This window comes from Mastigoproctus giganteus, chromosome 10, assembly GCF_048544385.1.
Source record: "Mastigoproctus giganteus isolate SK-2022 chromosome 10, ASM4854438v1, whole genome shotgun sequence".
NCBI lineage: Eukaryota > Metazoa > Arthropoda > Arachnida > Uropygi > Thelyphonidae > Mastigoproctus > Mastigoproctus giganteus.
Window position 1 is genome coordinate 194,564,710 of NC_143584.1, and position 22,366 is coordinate 194,587,075.

Consider the following 22,366-nt stretch of genomic DNA (forward strand, 5'->3'; position numbering starts at 1 on the left):
GGGGTCTAGAAATCTCAGAGATTATCTGATAGGTGTTTAAGGCTCTTTAGAGAATAAGCAGAATGAATGAGAAATGTATTTTATCCATTATAGATAAAACTACAACAAGGGGACACAATATTTTGGGATCTTGGATAGCATTCTGTTGATCACTAGAAGAAGTTTCTTCCCTTGGTAGTTGGGTTCGTGAGCTTGAAGAAGTTCAAGGGATAGCTGGATAGTTACATTTTAGCAGTGGGAAAATTGTGATCAACTCAGATTTTTTTTTTTTTTTTTTTGGCTAAGCAGAAGTTAATTTCAATTTCCAAACATCATTTGGCCTGATTATTATTAAATATCAGGGGAAAAAAAAAAAAAAAAAGACATTAACAATGGCAAAAATTTTATATACTTGCCCGGGATTTGGTTGTTCTATTTCTTCACTATCCCATGATTCATTTTGAGTTTCTGGAATATTTTTATTCTCTCTCTCTCTCTGTTGAATTTTTTTATATTCCCTCATAATCTTTTGTGACTGTTTGTCCAGAATTTCAGCTGAAATTATAAAAATGATCCAAATTTATTTGAATAATTTATTATTACCAACAGATTTCAATGATATATCTAATTTGATGTTTTTAAATCCTAACTTATTCATGCTAACTTAAATTTAAAATTATCATCCAATTTATTTCAACATCAATGCAGATTACAAAAAGGTGAGTATCATAATAAATTAAATTAAGCTATGCTATTATACTGTGTCTAATTTGATATGGTTGATATTTAATACTGTATTCACAACTAGGGACAAGACAGTAGTAGTAGCAGAGGCATGTGATGCAAGAGAGCAAGCTTACGTAGCATCAGCTAAAAAAAAAACCATTTTATACATCCATTCCTTTTAAAAGTTTGCCCAATTCCTCCTTGAATTTATTTAAGTTGTCAACTTTCACGACAGACAGAACTTTGTTCCAGCAAACAACTACCCGCTGGCTAAAGGAAAATTTCCACACAGAGATGCACCAAATTGAACTTTACTTGATCAGACAATTTATTATATATAGCAAAACTTAAGAAAACTAATTCTATTTGAGCAAATCCAGTGTCCAGTGGAAAAAGCAATAAATATGAGAGAGATAAAAGAAGAGCAAGCAGACAGCAATATAGGATGCTGAAAAAGTATGTTATATTTCTGTCTGCTGTGTCTTAAGGAAGTGTATAGATACAAAAAAGAGAATTAACAAATTAGCAAGCTCAATCAAGAAAAATATCAATCTTCTTTCCACCACCTCAAAAATTAAACTAAAATTTAAAAGTTGACCATAGAGATATAAAATGAGCCATTTCAGTGTGTGAAAGAGCTATATGCAACAATCAGGTTGAACCCTTAAAACTAGACTGAGCACTGTGATCTTACATGGCTGAAGAAGGGGAATACTTATATGCTGCTGAATAATTTATTACGTACAATTACCTTTTTCACGGAACGCTCATTCAGTAACAGCATCATGTAATATAAAGAAGGTAGGCAGATGTATAGGGATGTTGTATGTGGCAAAATCAGAGCAAGAATGGGTAAGGCAAAAGATTTACGTGACTTCGAATGTGACATGGTAGTTAGTGCCAATATGGGTATCTGGGAAACTGTGATCCTGCTGGGGTTTTCATATATCATTGTATCTCAAGTGAATCAGATTGGTCCAATAAGCATAAAACATTTAATGAAAGTGATATTAGACTTTGAGAAGATTCCCTTGAAGTGCAAGTGTCTTCTCAATCTACAAAGAAGTGGGTAACTAATAGACCAGCAAGTTTGACTTCTGTGGTAGGGAAGATTATGGAGTCTGTGGTTAAGGATGCAATTCAGGATCATCTCGAGAAGCATAGTATCTTGAATAGCTCCCAACATAGGTTCTTTATGGGGAGATCATGCCTAAATAATCTCATAAATTACTATATAAAAAGTAAGGTAAACTGCAGACACTATCAATCCATTGCAGGATGGAAGCCTCCCCAACAATTCATGTTGAGGAAATGTTGTTATTTGGTTTTTTAGGAACATTAGCAACTAAGGCCATATTGCTCCGGGGATATGGGGTGGTCATTCCCTGACCTTTCTGCATCCTCCGTATTTGGTGGTGACGGGCTCGAACCCCGGTCTAATCAAGAAGCCTGTGCTACGTTCTGCTGCTCTTGCCCACCTGGCTAAGGAGGTGCCATGTTGAGGGAAATGGACCATAATCTGCCACACTGGTCCAGTGCAAGTTGGCAGATTGACTGTATTTAGCATTCAGGGGCTTGAACCGTGATCTACTCAAAGAGTGTGTGCTACTGCACTCCTGCTCCTGACCACTCAGCTGTGGAGGCCTATGATGTAACCATCAAACAGCTGAATATAGGTAACAATTTTAATATTATATATACAGTAAGTGGAGGTTATAGTGATCACTGGTTATCAGAATCAACTGCTTTAGAGAATCAAATTTCAAAGAACCGATTCAAATCAATAAAATAAACTACACTTTTATCGTTTATTAGAATCAATTTTGAATGCCTCTATATTTTTCTAAAGCACATTTCTGAAGATCACAACCATAAAACATTAAAAACAATTCGCAGTTTTCAGTTTACTGGGCCTTTTTGTTTGTGCAATCTGTTATAAATGGGTAGTTACTACAGCTTTAACAGAAGAAGAAATTACCCAGTCTGTTACTGATAATTTTGCCAAGGAGGAGGAAAATGAAAATGATTCCAAATGAATTTCAGTTACAAAATGGCAAACTCATGAAGCTATAGCCATCCTGAGAGCATTGGAAGAAACTGGTGCAGTGATTGTGAATATAGACTGTTTTTTTTTTTTTTTTTTATGAAAACCCCAAACATGAAAGGTATCAAAACCTATAGTACTTAGTACCGTGCATGGGTTGAAGGAGAAGTATGGGGGGAGGGGGTTGCCGGAAACTTTGCTCTAGAGACTTAACATGGGTTTCACCACTTCAAGCCTCCAATAAGCAAAGTGGTGGTATTTCACCAGTTGATGAAAGTCATCTACCACCTATTGATACACAATATTGAAAAATCTATAAATAGACTTTGTAGTGATAATTTAAAGCAATCTAAAATAAGTGACTATTTAAAATTATAATCATATTACAAAGTGTTATGTTTAATTAATATGTATATTAATTAAGCTACTTACGTAAGTATAAATTTATTTTTATTTTGCTAACCTGTGGATAATATTCTTCCGATTTTCACGCATTATTCACTTAGTAATAAACTTTTTATGATAAAGTGAAAATTTGTGTTTTATATCTTTATTTTTATAGCTTGTGGATAATATTTGTCGATTTTCGTTTATTAGAATCAAAATTCAATTTTCAAATGTGATCACTATAACCAGTACACTGTATATGTAGACTTTAGTAAAGCTTTTGATATAGCCCCTTGTGGAAGGCTGCTATATAAACTGGAAGAAGTTGGCATTACTAGTAAGATCCTATGCTGAATTGCAGGCTGGTTAAAAGATAGGAAGGAGAGAGAGAGAGAGAGTTGTTGTAAATGGTCAGTCTTCAGGGTGGACTAGCATAACAAGTGGAGTCCCTCCTATTTTTGATTTTAATAATTGATACTAAAGAGGTTTTCCAAGGTAAGTTGTCAAAGTTTGCTGATGATTTGAAGATGGGTAGGGTAGTTAACAATTCAAGTCATGCCATGTTGATTCAAAAAGACTTGGACATGTTGCATATATTGTCTTAAAAATGGCAACTAAAGGTTAGTGCTTTTAAATGTAAAGTTATGCATTTGGAAACCAGAAATCTCAGAGTCAATATAAGCAATGGAGAGGGGGAGATAAAAGTAGTTCAAGACTAAAAGACTTAGGTATTATGATTCAAACTAACATAAAATTTTCCGAGCAGTGTAAACAGGTGGCTAGAAAAGAACATGGTGTTCTGTCTAATTTATAAGGCCTTTGGTAGTAGGGAGAAGGACGTAATTATCCTTCTTTACAAGATGATGGTTAGAGTAAACTGCATTTGGAATACTGTAATAAAGTCTGGAAACTACACTTAAAAAAAGATATAGAAGATTCAGAGAATGGCAACCAGACTGGTGATGAGTGCAAAGTGTTGCACATATGAAGAACAGCTTAGGTGTGAATGGCAAAGTTTCACAGCTAGATATCTAAAGTGAGATCTAATTAAAGTGTATAAGGAACTGAAAGGATTGAGTAAAATGAATGAGGTGTGTCTGTGCTCGCTCGCACTCTCTCTCTCTCTCTCTCTCTTGCGCGTGCGCACGCACGCACACAAACTAGGAGATGCAAATATAAAATCTCAGGAAGTAATAGAAGATTGGATCTCATTCAGTTCACCTATAGGTAGTGGGTTGTCAAACACTGGAATCAGTTGTCTCCCAATGTAGTGGAAGTAGCGGGTGATTACCTTATGGGAGTGGGAATAGTATGAATGTTCTGTTTTATTTTCATTTTTATTATTTTATTTTTGGCTGATGCAGAAAAAGTTCACTTTCTCGCATCATTTGGCCTTACTAATACTAAAATCCAGCCAACAGAAATTGTGTGGTTGGAAATAGCCCATTGATGCAAGACACCCGCTGATGCTGACAAGACTTGTTTTTTTTTTTTTTTTTTTTTTGATTTGGTAGTTGTTGGCGCATCGGCTTCTGTGGCCATATTGCACCTCCCAAGGTTTTTGCAGTACTTTGATCCAAGCCCGAGGCGGGAATCGAACCCGCGACCTTTGGGTTGCCGGGCAGGTACTTTACCCACTCGGCTAGCCCGGTCGGCGACAAGACTTGTACAGAGTAACAAAAAGGCTACAGCCAGTTAAATAACAACTCAGTACAAGAATGGTAACCAAAGAGGCATTTAAAAATGCACAACTCATAACTTTTCATGGTTGGAGTAGTTATCATAGCCAGTTACTGAACCAGATTCCACCCCTCTCAGCAAAAAAAAACAAGAAGGTATGGTTATAGTGAGCTTAGGCATATCAATACTGGACAGTGGCAGATTGGAAAAATATTGCCTGGTCTCAAGAATCCTGGTTCCTGCTATTTCATGCTAATTGGAAGACTAGAATATGACAAAAACAGCATGAGTCCATGGACCATCCTGCCAGGCATCCACTTTGCATGCTGGTGATGAAGGTATAATGGTGTGGGGAGTTTCATGGTACACACTGGATCCTGTAATACCAATGGAGCACCACTTGAGTGCCATAGGTTATCTGTAAATCATTTCCAACTAGGAGCATTCCTTCATAGCTGCAGCATATGCATTTGCAAATGGGTTCTTCCAACAAGATAATACACTATGCCAATAAGGCCAGAACTATACAGATTCCAGTTCCAGGAACATGAGAGTAAATACAGAATAGTACAGTGGTCCGGCAGTCACTAGATCTCAATCAAGTTCAGCGCTAGGATGAGCTGTTTGAAGTAGAGATCTAAACCACCCAATTTGAAACTGTGGGAAGAACATGGGTCAACATGGATCAGTGTTCCTGTGGCATGCTTTTGACAGCCCATTGAGTCCTGGCACAATGAATCAAGGCTGTTGGAAGGAATAAAGGGAGAACTAGAACTACTCAGTATTAGGTAAGTGTACCTAATAAAGTGCCTGTTGAGTGTACTTCAATGTGTAAATTATGAAATAGCATAGAAAAGAACATAATATTGTGTAAATATGTGAAATTTATTAGAAAATTAAAGTTAAGATAAAAGGTATAATGGGGAGATGGTGGGGGGGAGGTTGTCTGACATTTCAGGTTCTATTTGCTCTCTTCTTCTGAGACCGTAATAAAAAATATGGGAGAATCAAATGCGAAATAAAATTCATACACTTTACTGCACATGAGTTTCATTCACGGGGATCATTCGCTCCCACTAAAGCTCAAGACCAAGTACTTGGTGTTAATTCTTGAACTTATGTTCAACTCAGAGACAGTTAATACTACAATTTGGCCAAAGTTGCTGATATCATTTTAAAAACTGTATAGCATCACCTAAACAGGTTAGAGTGTTAAAAAAGCTGCTGGTGCTCATCAGCTTGTGGATGGTCTTTATTAGCATTTGCTAAGCTATGCATAATGTATACCAGTGGTTCCCAAACTACTGAGATCTACGGACCCCTTCAAATATCAAAAAAAGTTCGCGAACCTCTATATATAACATATGCATATGTTATATGCGTGTGTGTGTGTGTGTGTGTGTGATCGACCACTGTTTCACGGACCCCCTGGAACTGGTCTATGGACCCCAGTTTGGGAAACGTTGATGTATATGATCTGCATGAACAGCCAAGGTGCATGGAAGTTAAAACTTCCATTTAAGCACACAACTCTTTTGTGTGTCTTTAACCCCTATAACTGTACAGTTTTGTTGGGGGGAGAGAGAAAGAGAGGGGCTAAAGCCCCCAAAAATATTTTGTTTTACATTATATAATTGTATTCTCACATGTTAACACTTATAAAGCTATCAATGTGGACTCTATGAGCCCCCCACCAAACAAAATTTCTGGGTGGAACTGACACTATAAGATTGCAGTGGAATATTTCAGCTCATTAGTTGAAATGAACTAAAATTCATAAACACTGCTGCAGTTTTCAATTATGGGGATCATTCTGCTCCTCCTAAAGACTAAGGCCAAGTACTTGCCACTAAGGCTTAAGCTTATGTTCAACTTACAAGCAAATAACATTATCCACAGTTCTGCCTAAGTTGCTAATATCGTTTTAAATTGTATTCACCTGAACAGGTGGCTTCGCTATGTATTTAAAAATCTGAAACACTGCCAGCCAGGACAGATGTTTCAATGCTATTCTTATCGAAAATGGAATGCAATAAGTGTACAAATTTTATTTGATTTCAATTATTATGTTATAATATCTCCTGCAACTGTACAATAATATATAGTATAGTATATATCATAATACAGATTTATCTTTAGCCTGTTTCTAGGGTTTAAGAAATATATAATGGCTATGTGTTTAAATGGAAGTTTTAACTTCCACACACCACTTTCTCTTCCTACTGTTAGATTTTTAAATTTTTGTAGATCTTGCTGCACTTAGACAAATTATTCACAGTTTGTCTAAGTGTCACTTGCCAGCTGATGAAAAGCTATTAGCTTTGAAACAGTTGTCCAGACAGTGTCTCAGATTTTTAAATGAATAGCAGATTCACCTGTTTAGGTGATGCTATACAATTTAAAATATTAGCAACTTAGCAGAACTGGTAATGGTATTTTATTTCTCTTTAAGTTAAACATAAACCCAAGCCTTAGCATTAGGTACTCAGCCTTGGTCTTCACTGGGACAGAATGATCCCCATTGTTGAAAATTCAACACAGTAAAGCATATGAATTTTATTTGATTTCAAATACTGTACTGAAATAATGTGTGGACCTAATTAAATCTGTGAGCAAAAATTGTTTACACACCTTTTAAAAATGTCTCCTTTTTTATTTTTAATAGATAAACTACATTGAAAATAGGCTATATGAATTAGGCTTAAAAAAAAAAAAAAAAAAAAAAACAGGTACAGGAAATCTCTGATTTAAGTTTGTCTAAATTATATTGTTTTGATATAACTTAGTTTTTAATTTTTAAATTTAAAAACTTTTGCATCTTAGTAATAGTAATAGTCATATAGTGCAGGGAAGACAGGCTTTTGCTGCACTGGCTGGGAAAAAAAAAAAAAAAAGAGTAGATCTTCTCTTCCTTTGTCAAGAAATATTGTAAGGAAAAAAAATTTCAACAGAGTCCTGCTTGTTTTTGTTAATGTGCCTGACTGACTATCCTGTTAATAAAAGTGAAGGCCTGGATGACAACGTACAAGTACTCTTCATGCTAACAAATATGATCTCTTTATATGACCTCAAATATGACACCTTGTTGAAACCAGTAGACCAAATGGTAACTGTGACATTGATAGCCTATTATATCTAGCAGACCATACTCCAACTGTGAATAATTTGTATATTGTCCTCACTATTGTAAGGTTTAATGTAAAACTAGATAGCGAAATAAGTAGCACTGTATTAGAAATCTGTTAGCTTAGTATAGTGTTATCAATTAATCATATTAAATTTCATTGTTAATTAAATTGTACTTAAAAGGAATCATGACCCAGACTAGAGCAGCAAAGCAATGTGCACAGATTAGCGGGAGTGATGTGGCTTGGGGGAGAACCGAAGGGTGCGATTCTCCAATGCAAAACGGTCTAAAAAAATGTGCGAAACGTGAAATGTTTGCAAACTTTTCAAGAACAGGATATGATCTAGCCAAGGAGGAAGTCTTTGTGCATGCTAGGTGCAGAGACTGTGAAGAAATTAGGTGCCAACTCAACGTTCTGATGGGCGTCTATGAGAAATTAATATGAGGGGCCCATCACGCTCTCAGCTGCCCAACTCAATGCCAGAGTTTACACCAGTGCATCAGGCAACACAGTGGCAATTTCTAAGACAGATAGTGCTGGTCTCACAGGAGCTAGTTATTGTCGGTGACTCTGTTGCCATGGAGATGGAGAATATATTATGCAAAAAGGAGAGGTGGAACAGGACTAGGGTATGTCTGCCAGGGTCAAAAGTTGATGATGTAGAGCAGATATTATCTTTTAAGGTCAAAAAAGGTGATATTGTTGTACACGTTGGCACTAATGGCCTTAACAGTAAGAGATCTGCAGATTTACTTAACAAGTACAGGTCAATGTTGAAAAAAAGTCGTGAGTTAGGGTTAGATTTGAAAGTTTCTGCAATTCTGCCCAGACATGATAGGAGGGAGCATATGTTGAGAACCTTGTCAATCAATTCGGCCCTGAAGAGATTGTGCAAGGATCATGGGGTCAAATTTTTTCAGCATGATTTGTGCTTGCTAACAAAAGAGACTGCTTCTACAGGGATGGGATACACTTAAATAGAAAGAGCGCAAGAATATCTGCTGATGCTATCGAGGTAGTGTTAGGTGGGTCAGAAAACTGCTAGCTTGGGGGGGGGGGATTCACAGACTAAAAGATTAATAGTAGCCACAGGCAGAGGCAAAAGTGATTCATGCACTGCTTCTATTGTAATGAGCAGCAGCCTAGAGAGCAGTTGCTGGTTTCAAGAGCTGCTGGGAGTAATCATGGAACAAGTAAATACATGGGCTGTGTTAGGGTAACTAAGAATAAGAACAAGTTCTTGTATACTTGCATGTACACCAATGTTAGAAGTATAGTAAATAAATTTGATGAATTTGAAGTGCTAGTCAAGACATCAAAGGCAGATATTGTTGGGATATCAGAGACACGGTGCCACACAGATATAAGCAGTGCAGAATTGGAATTTGGGGAGTACAATGTGTACAGAAAGAATAGAGAAGGGAGGAGGGATTCTGCTGTTAGTTAAGAAACACAAAATCTGAGGAAGTGCATCAAGTTGACATGGGATGCACGGGATGCAATGGACAGTGCAATGTTGAGTCAGTTTGGTGTAACATAAACACTAGAAAAGGGAAAATGAGACGAGTGTGTTATAGGTACAATAAACAATTGTGCAGAGAAATGGAGTGGGCCAGAAAATCAGAATGTCTTGTAATAGGGGATTTTAACTTTCCAGATGACTGGAACTTGTGGGTTGGTCACTTGCATGCTAGCATGACTTTTGTGGATTTATTGGAGGATTGTTTTCTACAGCAACATGTTTGGGAGAAAACCAGAGGGAGTAATACTCTTGATCTGATTATCAGCAGTGATTATTCATGCATTAAGAATTTGCTGATACAGGAACCACTTGGTGACAGTGATCACAACGTACTGATGTGGGATTTACTTAAAGATGTAACTACCATCAAGGGTAAAGGGAAGGGTTTTTGTTTTTGTAAAGGTGACTACAGTGGTCTCAGACAGTTTTTAAATTCTATACAGTGGGATCAACTGATCATTTTAAAAACAGCGAATTCTAAATGGTAAGCTTTCAAGGAATTAATCTTGGAAGCTACTTGGCTTTTTATACCAACTAAGATATACTGTTCAAGATTTAGACCTCAATGGATGTTATAATAACTAATGAGGCTCGTGGCAGAGAAGAAAAATGTGTGGGACGCACATAAATTATCAGGTGACACAGAAGCATGTGGCAGACATAAGCTAGTCTGTAATCAAGTCACAAAGGAGGTTAGGCAAATGAAGGCTGATTACGAGAATTCCTTGGCAAAGGATGCAAAGAAAAACAAAAAGACTTCTTTACTTATGTAAACTGTAGAAGGAAGGGGCTGAATCAGATTGCTCAACTTGATGTTGGTGGTTTGACTATTGATGATCTTGCTCAGATAGCTGACAAACTGAATGAGTATTTTGCATCTACATTCATAGATGAGGAATTCTGTAAAAAAAGGGGAGGGCAGAAGTTTACTAAACTCTAAAAGGGAGCTAAATGTAATAATAGAGAGAAAAGTGGAGGATAAATTGTTGAAGTTAAACATAAAAAAAGGCACTTGGGTCGGATGGAATATATCCAGTTATATTGAAGAAGGCTGTGAGAGAAGTAAGCAAATCCTTAGCCATGATTATGAGAGCATCCTTGGATTCAGAGGAGTTCCCCATGGGCTGAAGATGTGCAAATGTATCCCCAATTCACAACAGGAGTTCAAAGGGTGACACAAATAATTAAAGACCTGTTAGTTTCACTTCTGTTCTGGGGAAACTAATGGAGCCATTGGTTAAAGGTGTGATGCAGGATCTCCTAGACAAGGCTGCAGTAATAGTTCAGACACAGCATGGGTTTGTTAAAGGGAAGTCTTGTCTGACCAATTTGATTTGGTACTACGATGTGGTTACAAAGGAACTGGATGCAAAAAATAATTTTGATATCATTTTCTTGGATTTCAGGAAAGCATTTGATACTGTTGGAAATGGAAGACTGCTGTACAAATTGGAGCAGTATGACATTAAGTGCAAGTTGCTGCAATGGATAAAGGGATGGTTGAGTGGGAGATGGCAGAGAGTGGTAATAAATGGATACTGGTCTACGTGGACCAATGTTATTAGTGGAGTCCCCCAGATGCTGGGCCCATTGTTGTTTTGTATATTTATCAATGATATTGATGAAGGTATATATATATATATATATTTTTTTTTTTTGCCTTTATATCAGGCTTAATGTCCAAGTTTGCAGATGATGTAAGGTTGGCAATGTTGTCAAGAAAAGTTAGGCAGAATGGCTGAGAAGTGGCAACTGAAATTTAACAATGACAAATGCAAAGTACTGCATGTGGGTAGCAGTAACCCAAGACAAATGTACCAACTATGTGGTACTAAACTCAGTGCGGTGGAGAATGAAAAAGACTTGGGGGTAATTGTGCAGTCACATATGAAGTTCTCTGAGTAGTGCAGATGGGCTGCCAGAGCAAGTCATGGAGTTTTGTCAATGATATATAGAAATTTTGCTAGCAGAGACAAGGAGATGATTATCCCTTTGTATAATGCAATGATCAGGCCACACCTGGAGTACTGCGTACAGGTCTGAAGGTCTCATTTTAAGAAGGATGTAGAGTTGCTAGAATGAGTACAGAGAAGGGCAACAAGACTATTGAGAAGAACAAAGGAGTGCACTTATGATGAAAGGTTTAAGTTTTGCAAGTTGCAGCACCTGGAGACTAGGCACCCGCAAGGTGATCTGATTAAGGTGTATAAGACCTTGACTGGTTTGAGCAGGCTCAATGCTGATGGGATAGTTCCGCTTGCTCAGATTAAGAACCTGAAGGGACACAGATTCAAATTGAGGAAAGACAGTGGTAGATGTGTGGAAGTTTGCCTTTAGGCAGTGGGTAGTTGATTACTGAAACAGACTTCCTTCTGTTGTTGTGGAAGTTGATAGCTTAAATAAATTTAAGGCTGAACTAGACAAACATTTGGAGTGATCGGATGGGTGAAATAGGAAGGTTTTTTTTTTTTTTTTTTGGCTGATGCTGTATAAGCTTGTTTTCTTGCATCATATGCCTCACAACTCATTATAAAAATGCTAATGCTATCTGTCACTGCAATCAGCATAGCTTGACTGCTCAAACAGATGGTGAGGACTAGTCATCAATTTGGGATATAACTTTAAGAGATCAACAGAATGTATTGTGGCAAAATGGAAGCAAGTTGCTTGGGCTGTGATGAAATGGTGTGTGGTGGAATATATGAATGGGCTGCATCGCAGTTTTCAGGAACTTGTCAGTGTCCTCAAAATTGAGTTGCAGATTGAGGAGTTGGCAAACGAGATTGATTTTGATGTGATGGACATAAGTAACATGGTGGAGATGCTGGAATCACATGATGTTAAGTTGGCCTAACAAGGATTTGACTGAATTGGAGCAACAAAGGATAAGAGCAAGGGAGGAAGAATAAATGCAGCATACTGCAATTAAAACAGCTCATTAGCATTAGCAAAGGCACATGATGCAAGAAAGCAAGCTTATATAGCATCAGCCAAAAAAAAAAACCTCCCTTATTTCACCCATCCACTCGTTCCAAATGTTTGTCAAGTTCTGCCTTGAATCTATTTAAGCTATCAACTTCTACGACAGATGGAAGTTTGTTCCAGCAATCAACCACCCGCTGGCTAAAGGCAAGCTTCCGCGCATCTATCCTACAACCGTCTTTCCTCAATTTGAATTTATGCCCTCTCAGGCGATTATTCTGAGCAAGGGGAAGAATCCCACAGCATTCAGCACACTCAAACCATTCAAGGCTTTATGAGGAACAAAAAAAAAAAAGAATTACTGAAGTCTTCAGTCATCTCATTTAAGATGATCCAAATATGGAACAAAGCAACATATTTTCAAGAATAGAGTTTCTTCAGAAGAAGCAGCAGCAAAATTCTGTTGTCTTCTGTCCTTGGTTTTTTGAATGTGAAGAATTTATGACTAAAATAGCACATAAATACTAAATGTATTATGTATACAGTATACATAATAACACATAGCTCACTTAATTTAAGTGAGGCTTAAATTAAGACCAAAATTTGACTGTTAGAATGAATCTCCCCTTTCATATTAGTATTATTAGGGGCAAATAATGTATGAAAGCAAAGGTATACAGCCTCACAAAAAAAAAAAAAAAAAAAAATCTATTTCACCTATCTCTCCCCTCCAATAGTTTGTCTACTTCTGTGTTAAATTTATTCAAACTATCCACTTCCACAACAACAGATGGAAACTTGTTCCAGCAATCAACAGGTGGTTGATTGCTGAAACAAGGGCAAACTTCTGCACATCTATTCTGCAAACATCAGCGATTCCAAATTTCATTAAAATTGGACAAATAGAAATCCGGGAATAATTATTTACTTTTTTTCCATATAAATCATTTGAAAGAACTAAACCGGAAAAAAACCAAACAAATTCATAGATTAAATGTAGTTTTATTGCAGTATTGTTAACTTTACACAGCCTATGCATGCTTTGTGTGTTTTGTTATGCAAGATTTGTGAACATAGGGTCGCTTGTTAAGAGACTGAAAAGATGGGAGAAAGGAAATAAATATTATACGGTTGAAATTAAATTGAACGGCTAATTTCAGAGAGTGTAAAACTAAAGAGCTTTATTAACTATTCTATAAAGTTATAATCTTTGTAATTAATTGATAAGGAGATAATTATATTTACTTTTCACTTCTATTAATCTAAAAGAACAAAAATTTATTTAATTTAAGAAAAAAAAACTCACCTGAAATGTAATGCACCACATACATTTAACTATTTTTTTTTTTGTTTGGTTTCAACATTTTCTTTTCCTCTTGGTTATCAAAAATCATTTAGCTCCCTGTTAGAACTTGATAAACTGGCATCCCTTCCCTAAAGAATTCCTCATGTGTGATTGTAGGATACAAAACACCTATTCAGTTTGTCAGCAACCTGAGCAGGATTCACTGTGTTTTAAGAATCTACAGGTTAAGGAACCTTTAGGTGGCAGTAAACATTGCATATTAATGTGGTATTTATTCAAACAAATATCTACAATTAAGGTAAAGGGAAGGGATTTTGATTTTGCAAAGGTGATTATAATTGGTTCAGACATTTTTTGCACTCTTTTCAGTGAGACCAACTGATGTTAAATGTAAATGCCAAATGGGAAGTGTTTCGAGGTAATCTTAGGGGTCACCAGGCATTTTATACTGGTTAAAAAATGCTGTTCAAGATTTAGACCCAAATAGGTGACCCAACCCACATTGGACAAGTTTAGCAGATTATGGTCCATTTCCCTCAACATGACTTGTTGAGGAGGCTTCCATCCTGCAGTGGATTGACAAGGGCTGCAGATTTATTTTTATTTTATTTTAGGTGACAATTGAACTGATCAGCTTCATAGCTTGAAAAAAAAAAAAAAATTGTGCAATGATTATAAATGGTCAGGGATACTTACAATAAGTACAAATTATCATTATTATTATTATCATTATTATTAATATCCATAGGATGCAAGGAAGCTTGAGGCTTATGCTGCACCAGGAGGAAAAAAAAAAAAAAAAAAAAAAACCAGTTCCCGAGTAACCCCGAGTGAGTGAGTGAGTGAGTGAGAGAGAGAGAGAGAGAGAGAGAGTGTGTGTGTGTGTGTGTCAAAATTAGAAGGGAATCACCAAGAAAGAGAAGAATGATGATATCCAGCTCAGGACCCTGGGTGTGCCAAGCCCATACTCACCAGATGTGAGCCCCCGGGGTTGTGTAACTAAATTACTCAGGGGGATCAGGCAGCTTATGGAATTCTTTGCATATGTTAGCACTAAAAGGGAAAAAGATGAATAACATTGGTCCACAAGATATGAATGATCAGAATACTGATGATTCTTTACAAATTGTTGATAAACTCAATAAATATTTTGCATCTGCATTCACATAAAGAAGTGTTTAAGGATAAGGTTAGCAGAAGTCTATCAAGTACCGACTTGGAGTTAATGAATTTGTAATAATAGAAAGTAGAATGTAGAAAAATTGCTGCTGCTAAAAGTAAACAAAGCACCCGGGGCTCATGGAATCTATCCTTTATCCTATTATTATGGCCAAAGGTAGCTAAACCTTTGGCCATAATAATAGAGCATTCTTAGATTCAGGAGATGTACCTGTAGATTACAGATGTGCAAATGTATCTCCTATTTGCAAGGGTGGTTCAAAGGGTGCAGTGTGTCAAACTACAGACTTGTCAATTTAATCTCTGCGCCAAGGAAAATAATGAAATCATTAGTTAAAGAAGTAATGCAAAAACATCTTGTTAGAAATGGAGTCATAAGGCAGTCACAGCATACATTTGTCAAACAATAAATTTGATATAATCTAATCAAATTTCATTAAAACCTTCAATACTGTACCACATATGCAAATGAAGTTTATATATTGGAGCAAATGTGGCATTTGGAGGAAAGCTGCTACTATGGTCATGTTAGTTAGGAGACAAAAGATGGTTATGAATGGCTACTGCTCTTTGTGGACCAATGTGATGAGTGGAGTTTCACAGAGGGTTGGTGTTGGGCCTTTTACTGTTTCTCAAGTTTATAATGATGCTATTTCTAGTTTGATGTCTGAGTTTGCTGATGATACAAAGGAGGGCCCAGTGGTTAACATCAATAATCAGGGCATGCTACTTCAAGAGGATCTAGATAAATTAAGCTGATGGGCTATAAAATGGCAACTGAGGATTAACAGTTATAAATGCAAAGTACTGCATTTGGGTAGCAATAATCCCAGAATAACATACTGTCCAGGTGGCACCAAACTCAAAGTAGTGGAGTAAGCAAAGATGTAGAGATAGGCAACACGATTAGTTTGGGGCACAAGAAGATATTCTTACCAAGAAAAATTGTGATACCATAAACTGCAGTCTCTAGAAACTAGGCATCTGCATGGTGACCTAATTAATGTATATAAGACTTTAAAAGCATTCAGTAAATCAAATGCTGATGGCATCTTTCTCATATGAAATGCACAAGCATGAAAAGGATGGCTGCAAGCAAATTTGCATTCAGCTAGAAGTAATTAATTGTTGAAATAAACTTCCACCTAGTGTTGTGGAAGTTTGTAGTCTGAACAAATTTTTGGGTAGATTTGGACAAATTATTGGAAGCTTAATGGTCAAATTAATTTTTTTTTCTTTTCTTTTCTTTTCTTTTTTTCTGGCTAGTGCTGTAATAAGCCTTGCATGATATTGTCAATACTAATGTTAATAATTTATTAAAATAATAATAATAAAAAAAAAACTTTTGGCACTGTCATGTGATGATAAACTTGAAATTAAATGATTAGGCAGACTTGATATAAACATTGTGGAAAAGCAATTTTCACACTAGTAGTTGAAATCTCCAGAAAAAAAAAAAAAAAGAAAGAAAGAAAATACTATACAAAAAACTGCACACCAAACACATTCACTACTGATAATTTCCTTCTGCTATGAAAGGAAAAGAATGTTGAGTGATCAGCAAGTTGCACAGGTGCTGAGTGCAGAAGTGATCTCACTCCCTATGTAATAAAGAAAAAGGTGATCATTGCATAATAATATGGTGAAGCTGAACTCCTTTGGTCACTAACAGCCAAAATGGAGTACAGTGGCATACCCTATGGTGCAGGTGATGCAACTGAAGCAGGGTCTGAGTTCAGGCACTCATAGTTAACACAGCGAGGATTTCTTTTTTATATTATTATTAGCCATATGGTGCAAGTAAGCCTGAGGCTTATGCTGCACAAGCCAAAAAAATTCTGAATTACCCTGAGTGTGTGTGTGAGAGAGAGAGAAGTAGAAGGGAATCACCAAGAAAGAGAAGAATTATGGGCTTTTCTCACAATATGGCTGAGTTAGTCAGTCTCAGGTGAGGGTTGTATTTTTTTTTTTTTTTAAATCTTAGAAACGGAATTTTTCATCCAGCAAACGGTCCAAAGAATACAATCAAATACAGGCACATTATACTGATACCTTAGAGCTGTTTTGGCCTGAAACACCTGAGAGCTCAGAGGGTTCCAAAAAGAAAAGATAAATATGTTGAGGTACAATAATAAAACACTGAAACTGGGCCACAGCTCGTGATGATACCCTCTGATGGAGTAAGATAACGTAATATTATCGAATTTTTTTCCAAATGCTCAGTAATTTTCATTGACAGGCTCTCTTATTAGTGACTACGGGCATTTTAAACATTTTTAAAACGAAATATTTGAATAAGGTAATTGCTAAGTAAATAAATACCACAAACGGCACTGCTCCAATTACGTATTTAAAACACCGAGTTACATCCATTGGCAGCAATACTTACATGATTTGTTTTTTCCATTTCCAGCTTGTAACCGTTTATTACGGTAATTTTTTACAACTTTTTGTCTAGATTTGTATTGCTGGGATCTTGGAACTCTTTGTGAACGATCCATTCCAAAACTATATAATAAATTTCTATAAAAATATACGGAACGGAAATACAGTGGCGATACTTTATAATGTCCCTTACTCCTCACACGTGCGTTTACTCGCCATTTTGTTTACCAAACGGTAAAAGTCACGTGATTTCTAGTTTGCCCATGATGCTTTTCATTCAGTGCAGTACCGAAACTACACTGTGATTGTTTAACAAAAAAATAGCATTTATGGAAAATATATTATATTAGGAAAATTAATAGGCGTATGTATTGAAACAAAATGATTTCCCTTCATAACAAGTAATTGCATTTCGTGGAATTTTTCCAAAAGGTTGTTAAATTTGAAATAGGTGATATATAACTTACGATTTAGTATTTTTAACTTTTTATAATTTTTTTATTTTTTTATAACTATAGTAGTGTGAGAAACGCTGCTCTGATGCACTCATCCAAGTGTCCCGCGGGTCAAGTACAAAAACTTACACCATAAGATCGCGAAATATGCCAGAAATTTCTTACAAGCAGTTAAAAAGCTGGAAAAATTTAGAACATGGAACCAATTTCAAGTTTTGGGGCTGTGGAAAAATTTTAAACAAAAACGAGTTCTTATGTCATAAAGTTTGAGTACTGCTTCTGTAGGGAACCCCATGCTTAATTAACGCCCTCGTGGTATCGAAGTGACTATAGTCATCGTACAAATTGGAGCAGAATGGTATTAAGGGTAAGTTGCTACAATGGATAAAAGGATGGTTAAGTGGGAGAAGATAGAGGGTAGTAATCAATGGGTGCTGCTCTTCGTGGACTAATGTTATTAGTGGAGTCCCACAGGGTTCGGTGTTAGGTCCACTGTTGTTTTGTATATTTATCAATGATATTGATGAAGGTATATCAGGCTTAATGTCGAAGTTTGCAGATGATACAAAGGTTGGCAGGGTTGTTAATGGGAGTGTGCTACTGCAACAGGATCTAGATAATTTGGGCAGATGGGCTAAGAACTGGAACTGGCAACTGAAGTTTAACCTTGACAAATGCAAAGTACTGCATATGGGTAGAAGTAACCCCAGAGAAACGTACCAACTGCGTGGTACTACACTTAAGGTGGTAGAAAATGAAAAAGACTTGGGAGTAATTCTGCAGTCAGATATGAAGTTTTCTGAGCAATGCAGAGAGGCTGCCAGGGCAGGTCATGGGTTTTGTCAATGATATATAGGAATTTTGATAGCAGGGAAAAGAAGGTGATTGTCCCACTGTATAAGGCAATGGTCAGGCCACGCCTTCAGTACTGCATACAGGTCTGGAGGCCTCATTTTAGGAAGGATGTAGATTTGCTTGAGCGTGTACAGAGAAGGGCAACAAGATTGGTGAGGGTAATGAAGGGATCCTCTTACCAAGAGAGGCTTAAGTTCTGCAAATTGCAGTGGCTGGAGACTAGGCATCTGCGCGGTGATCTGATTGAGGCGTATAAGGCCTTGAATGGGTTGAGCACGCCGAATTCTGATGGGATCCTTCCACTTGTTCAGATTACGAACCTAAGGGGCATAAATTCAAATTAAGAAAAGACAGGTGTAGAATAGATGTGCAGAAATTTGCCTTTAGCCAGCGGGTGGTTAATTGCTGGAACAAACTTCCATCTGTTGTTGTGGAAGTTGATAGGTTAAATAAATTTAAGCAGGAACTGGACAGGAATTTGGAGGGAATGGTGTGATTTGTTTTTGGCTGATGCTGCATAAGCTCATACAGTTACTTTCTTGCATCACGTGCCACTACTACTACTACTACTACTACTACTATACTAACCTTACACGGGCTGGAATCGCGCCAATGATGGGCGGATTTTCATAGACTTTGTTCGCAACTTTGTCTGAGCGGATAGCATAGTGGTATCGTCGCCGTTTTCCCTACACCGAGTGGAAAAGGCCCAGGTTCGAATCCCGTCGATGACACGGGAACGTTTATGGGCTTTTTTCCCTTCGCTTAGTTAGTGGGTCTCAGTTGTAGATAGCAAGTGGGTTTTTCTTCCAGGAAATCAGGCAAATCGGCCAGAAGCACACGTTATTTTACAGACAAAATATACGCTGGTAGTTAAAGTGACTTTCTAGGTGACCTTAAAATAATGGTATTGAAGGAACTATTACAAGACAGGAACCATTACAAGAAGATTTGGTCAAGGTCGGTCTAGGGCTATGTCAACCAGAATAGGCCGCTGTTGTTGTTGAACAGTAATAGGGTTTTAGGAGCATTATCAACAATGCAGGGGCTAACATCTGCTGAGTTTAGGCTTGGCACACCCAGGGTCCTGAGCTGGATATCATGTCTTCTCTTTCTTGGTGATTCCCTTCTACTTCTGACTCTCTCTCTCTCTCTCTCTCTCTCAGGGTAATTCAGAATCATTTTTTCGGCTGGTGCAGCATAAGCCTCAGGCTTCCTTGCACCATATGGCTAATACTAATAAAGGCCATATTGCTCTGTGTATATTGTCTGTAAATTGTGTGTGTTCAGAGATTGATTTTCTGTTTGGTGGAGGAAAAACCAGAGTTTCTGGGAGAAAACATCATACTACCCTTGCCTGTGATCGACTAACTCAGCCACTCTGAAAAAGGCCCATAAATATTCCTTCGGTCATCGACTGGATGGAAACTCTGGTCTTTTCTACACGGTGTGGGGAGGATGGCAATCCAAACTAACTGTGCTAGTGATTGAAGCATCCCTGCCTCCCCCAGAAAAACAGTGGGTGTGACAGAGAGGGGAATGAGAACCCGTCTCCTTCCCCACTAGGGGATGGGGATTTAAAGTAACCGGGTTAGGGCACCCAGTTTAGATTGCCAAACTGAAGACCAAAACTGGCTCTAACAACAAAACATAACTCTATGATGTCCTGTCATCCAGTCGCTTGAAGTTTCTGCAGCCACAGGTGAAAACATTTCCAATCAGACCGTGTTAAGAAGGCTCAATTCAAGTGGATTCTATGCAAGGAAGCCAGTGGTTTGCATCCCATTATCCCTAAACCATCGCAGAGCTTGTCGAAATTGGTGTCATGAACATGTGACTTGGAGCCCTGACAAATGGGGTAAGTGCAAAGTGTGTAAGCTGACTGAAGGCACCAGGGGTTTCCCCCATCTTCGCATTGTGTACTCTGTTTGTGTATCACAGAACTCTGTGGAGGCCAGAGATTTAAAAGTGTCTGGAAAGTGAAACGTTGTGTGGTGTTATGTTCTGTTGTTTTTCTGACTATTTAACCATTGGGCCCCTAGTGGACCCACCGTTGCCCACATTTTGCCACGACAAGGCAAGTCAGGCATCCAGTAGATTTTTTAAGTACTCTGCCAGGACCTGCCACCCAGTTTCCGAAGATTTCAGTGGCAAGGACCTATATAAAAAGGGGGGGGGGGAGCACAGTCATGAATTTACAGCTGAATTTTTTTTTTTATGAAAACCCCAAACACGAGAGGTATTAGAACCTAGAGTACTTAATACCGTGCTTGGTTTCGAGGTTGAGAAGACGAAAGAAGATATTTGTTGACATTAGACTTGAACTTCTGTAGATTGTAATTTTCAGGAAATACGTATGAAGGAAGGTTGTCCCAGAAAACTGCAGTTGAATGAATAAACGAGAAATATGAAATATTGGTTATGTGAGTTTGAAGTTGGACAGTAAGTGGATGTTGGCTGGTGGCGGCACGTGTTCGGACTGTTTTGAAAGAGAGAGCGAGAATTACAGAAGCCAATTCAGAAGAACAGTGCCCATGGAAGTATCTGTAGAAACGGCATGCAGCAGAAACAGTACGTCTATGAGACAGAACGGAGAGACTGTTAGAGATGAATCATAAATTAACCTAACTGCCCTCTTCTGAATGGAATCTAGAACCCTGAGAGACGTTTTGGGGACACCACTCCAGATGTGGGAAAATATTCCATGCTAGGGTGGATGTGCAATTTGTACAGAGCAAACAGCTGCTTGGAAGAAAAGTAACGCTGAGAGTGAAAGAGAAAACGAAGTTTTTTAGATGCAGAGGAAGCAATATTTGTAATGTGCTTGTGACAAGAGAGATTACAAGTCAGGGTAATCCCCAAAAGAGATATGTCATTTTGCCTAGAAATCGGAGTGGCACCAAAAATAAGCATAGGGGCAGAAGTATCCTTTTTGCAATATAGTAGTAGTAGTAGTAGTGGCATGTGATGCAAGAAAGCATATGTATGAGCTTAGGCGGCATCAGCAAAAAAAAAAAAAAATAATAATAATCACACCATTCCCTCCAAATGCCTGTCCAGTTCCACCTTAAATTTATTTAACCTATCAACTTCCACAACGACAGATGGAAGTTTGTTCCAGCAATTAACCACTCGCTGGCTAAAGGCAAATTTCCGCACATCTATTCTACATCTGTCCTTTCTTAATTTGAATTTATGCCCCCTTAGGTTTGTAATCTGAACAAGCGGAAGGATCCCATCAGAATTCAGCGTGCTCAACCAATTCAAGGTCTTATACACTTCAATCAGATCACCGCGCAGGTGCCTAGTCTCCAGCCACTATATGAGAGCTTAAAGGACAGGGTGGATGCCCTCAATGGATTAAAAGTGAGGGGCCCATCAAGCTCTCAGCTGCCCACACCAATGCCAGAGCTTGCACTTGGTCATCACGCAACACAACGGCAGCCCCCAAGGCAGAATGCGCTGGTCCCAAAGGAACTAGTCGTTGTTGGTGACTCTACTGTCAGGGAAACGGGAAACATGCTTTGTAAAAAGGATAGGTGGAACAGGACCAGGGTATGTCTGCCAGGAGCAAAGGTTGATGACGTTGTAGAGCTGATATCATCTTTTAAGGGCACAAATAGGTGATATAGTTGTACACGTTGGCACTAATGATATTAAGAGTAGGAGACCGGCGGAATTACTTAACAAGTACCGGTCACTGTTTAAAAAAAGTCGTGAATTAGGGTTGAATTTGAGAGTCTGCAATTCTGCCCAGACACGACAGGAGGGAGTGTATGATGAGAGCCCTGTCAATCA

At 37.8% G+C, this 22,366-nt stretch overlaps 1 protein-coding gene across 1 annotated transcript in view; it reads right to left on the reverse strand.

Annotated features, from left to right (window-relative positions):
- The window catches only part of LOC150079692 (uncharacterized), a 30,730-nt gene extending 13,253 nt beyond the window's left edge, over positions 1 to 17,477 (reverse strand). The window contains exons 1-2 of the mRNA XM_090383456.1: positions 17,263 to 17,477; positions 396 to 534 (exon numbers count right to left, since the gene is read on the reverse strand). Coding sequence (XP_090239582.1) covers positions 396 to 534; positions 17,263 to 17,374 — 251 coding nt within the window. The 5' untranslated portion in view covers positions 17,375 to 17,477. The remainder of the gene's footprint in view (positions 1 to 395; positions 535 to 17,262) is intronic.
- Between the last annotated feature and the right edge of the window lie 4,889 nt (positions 17,478 to 22,366).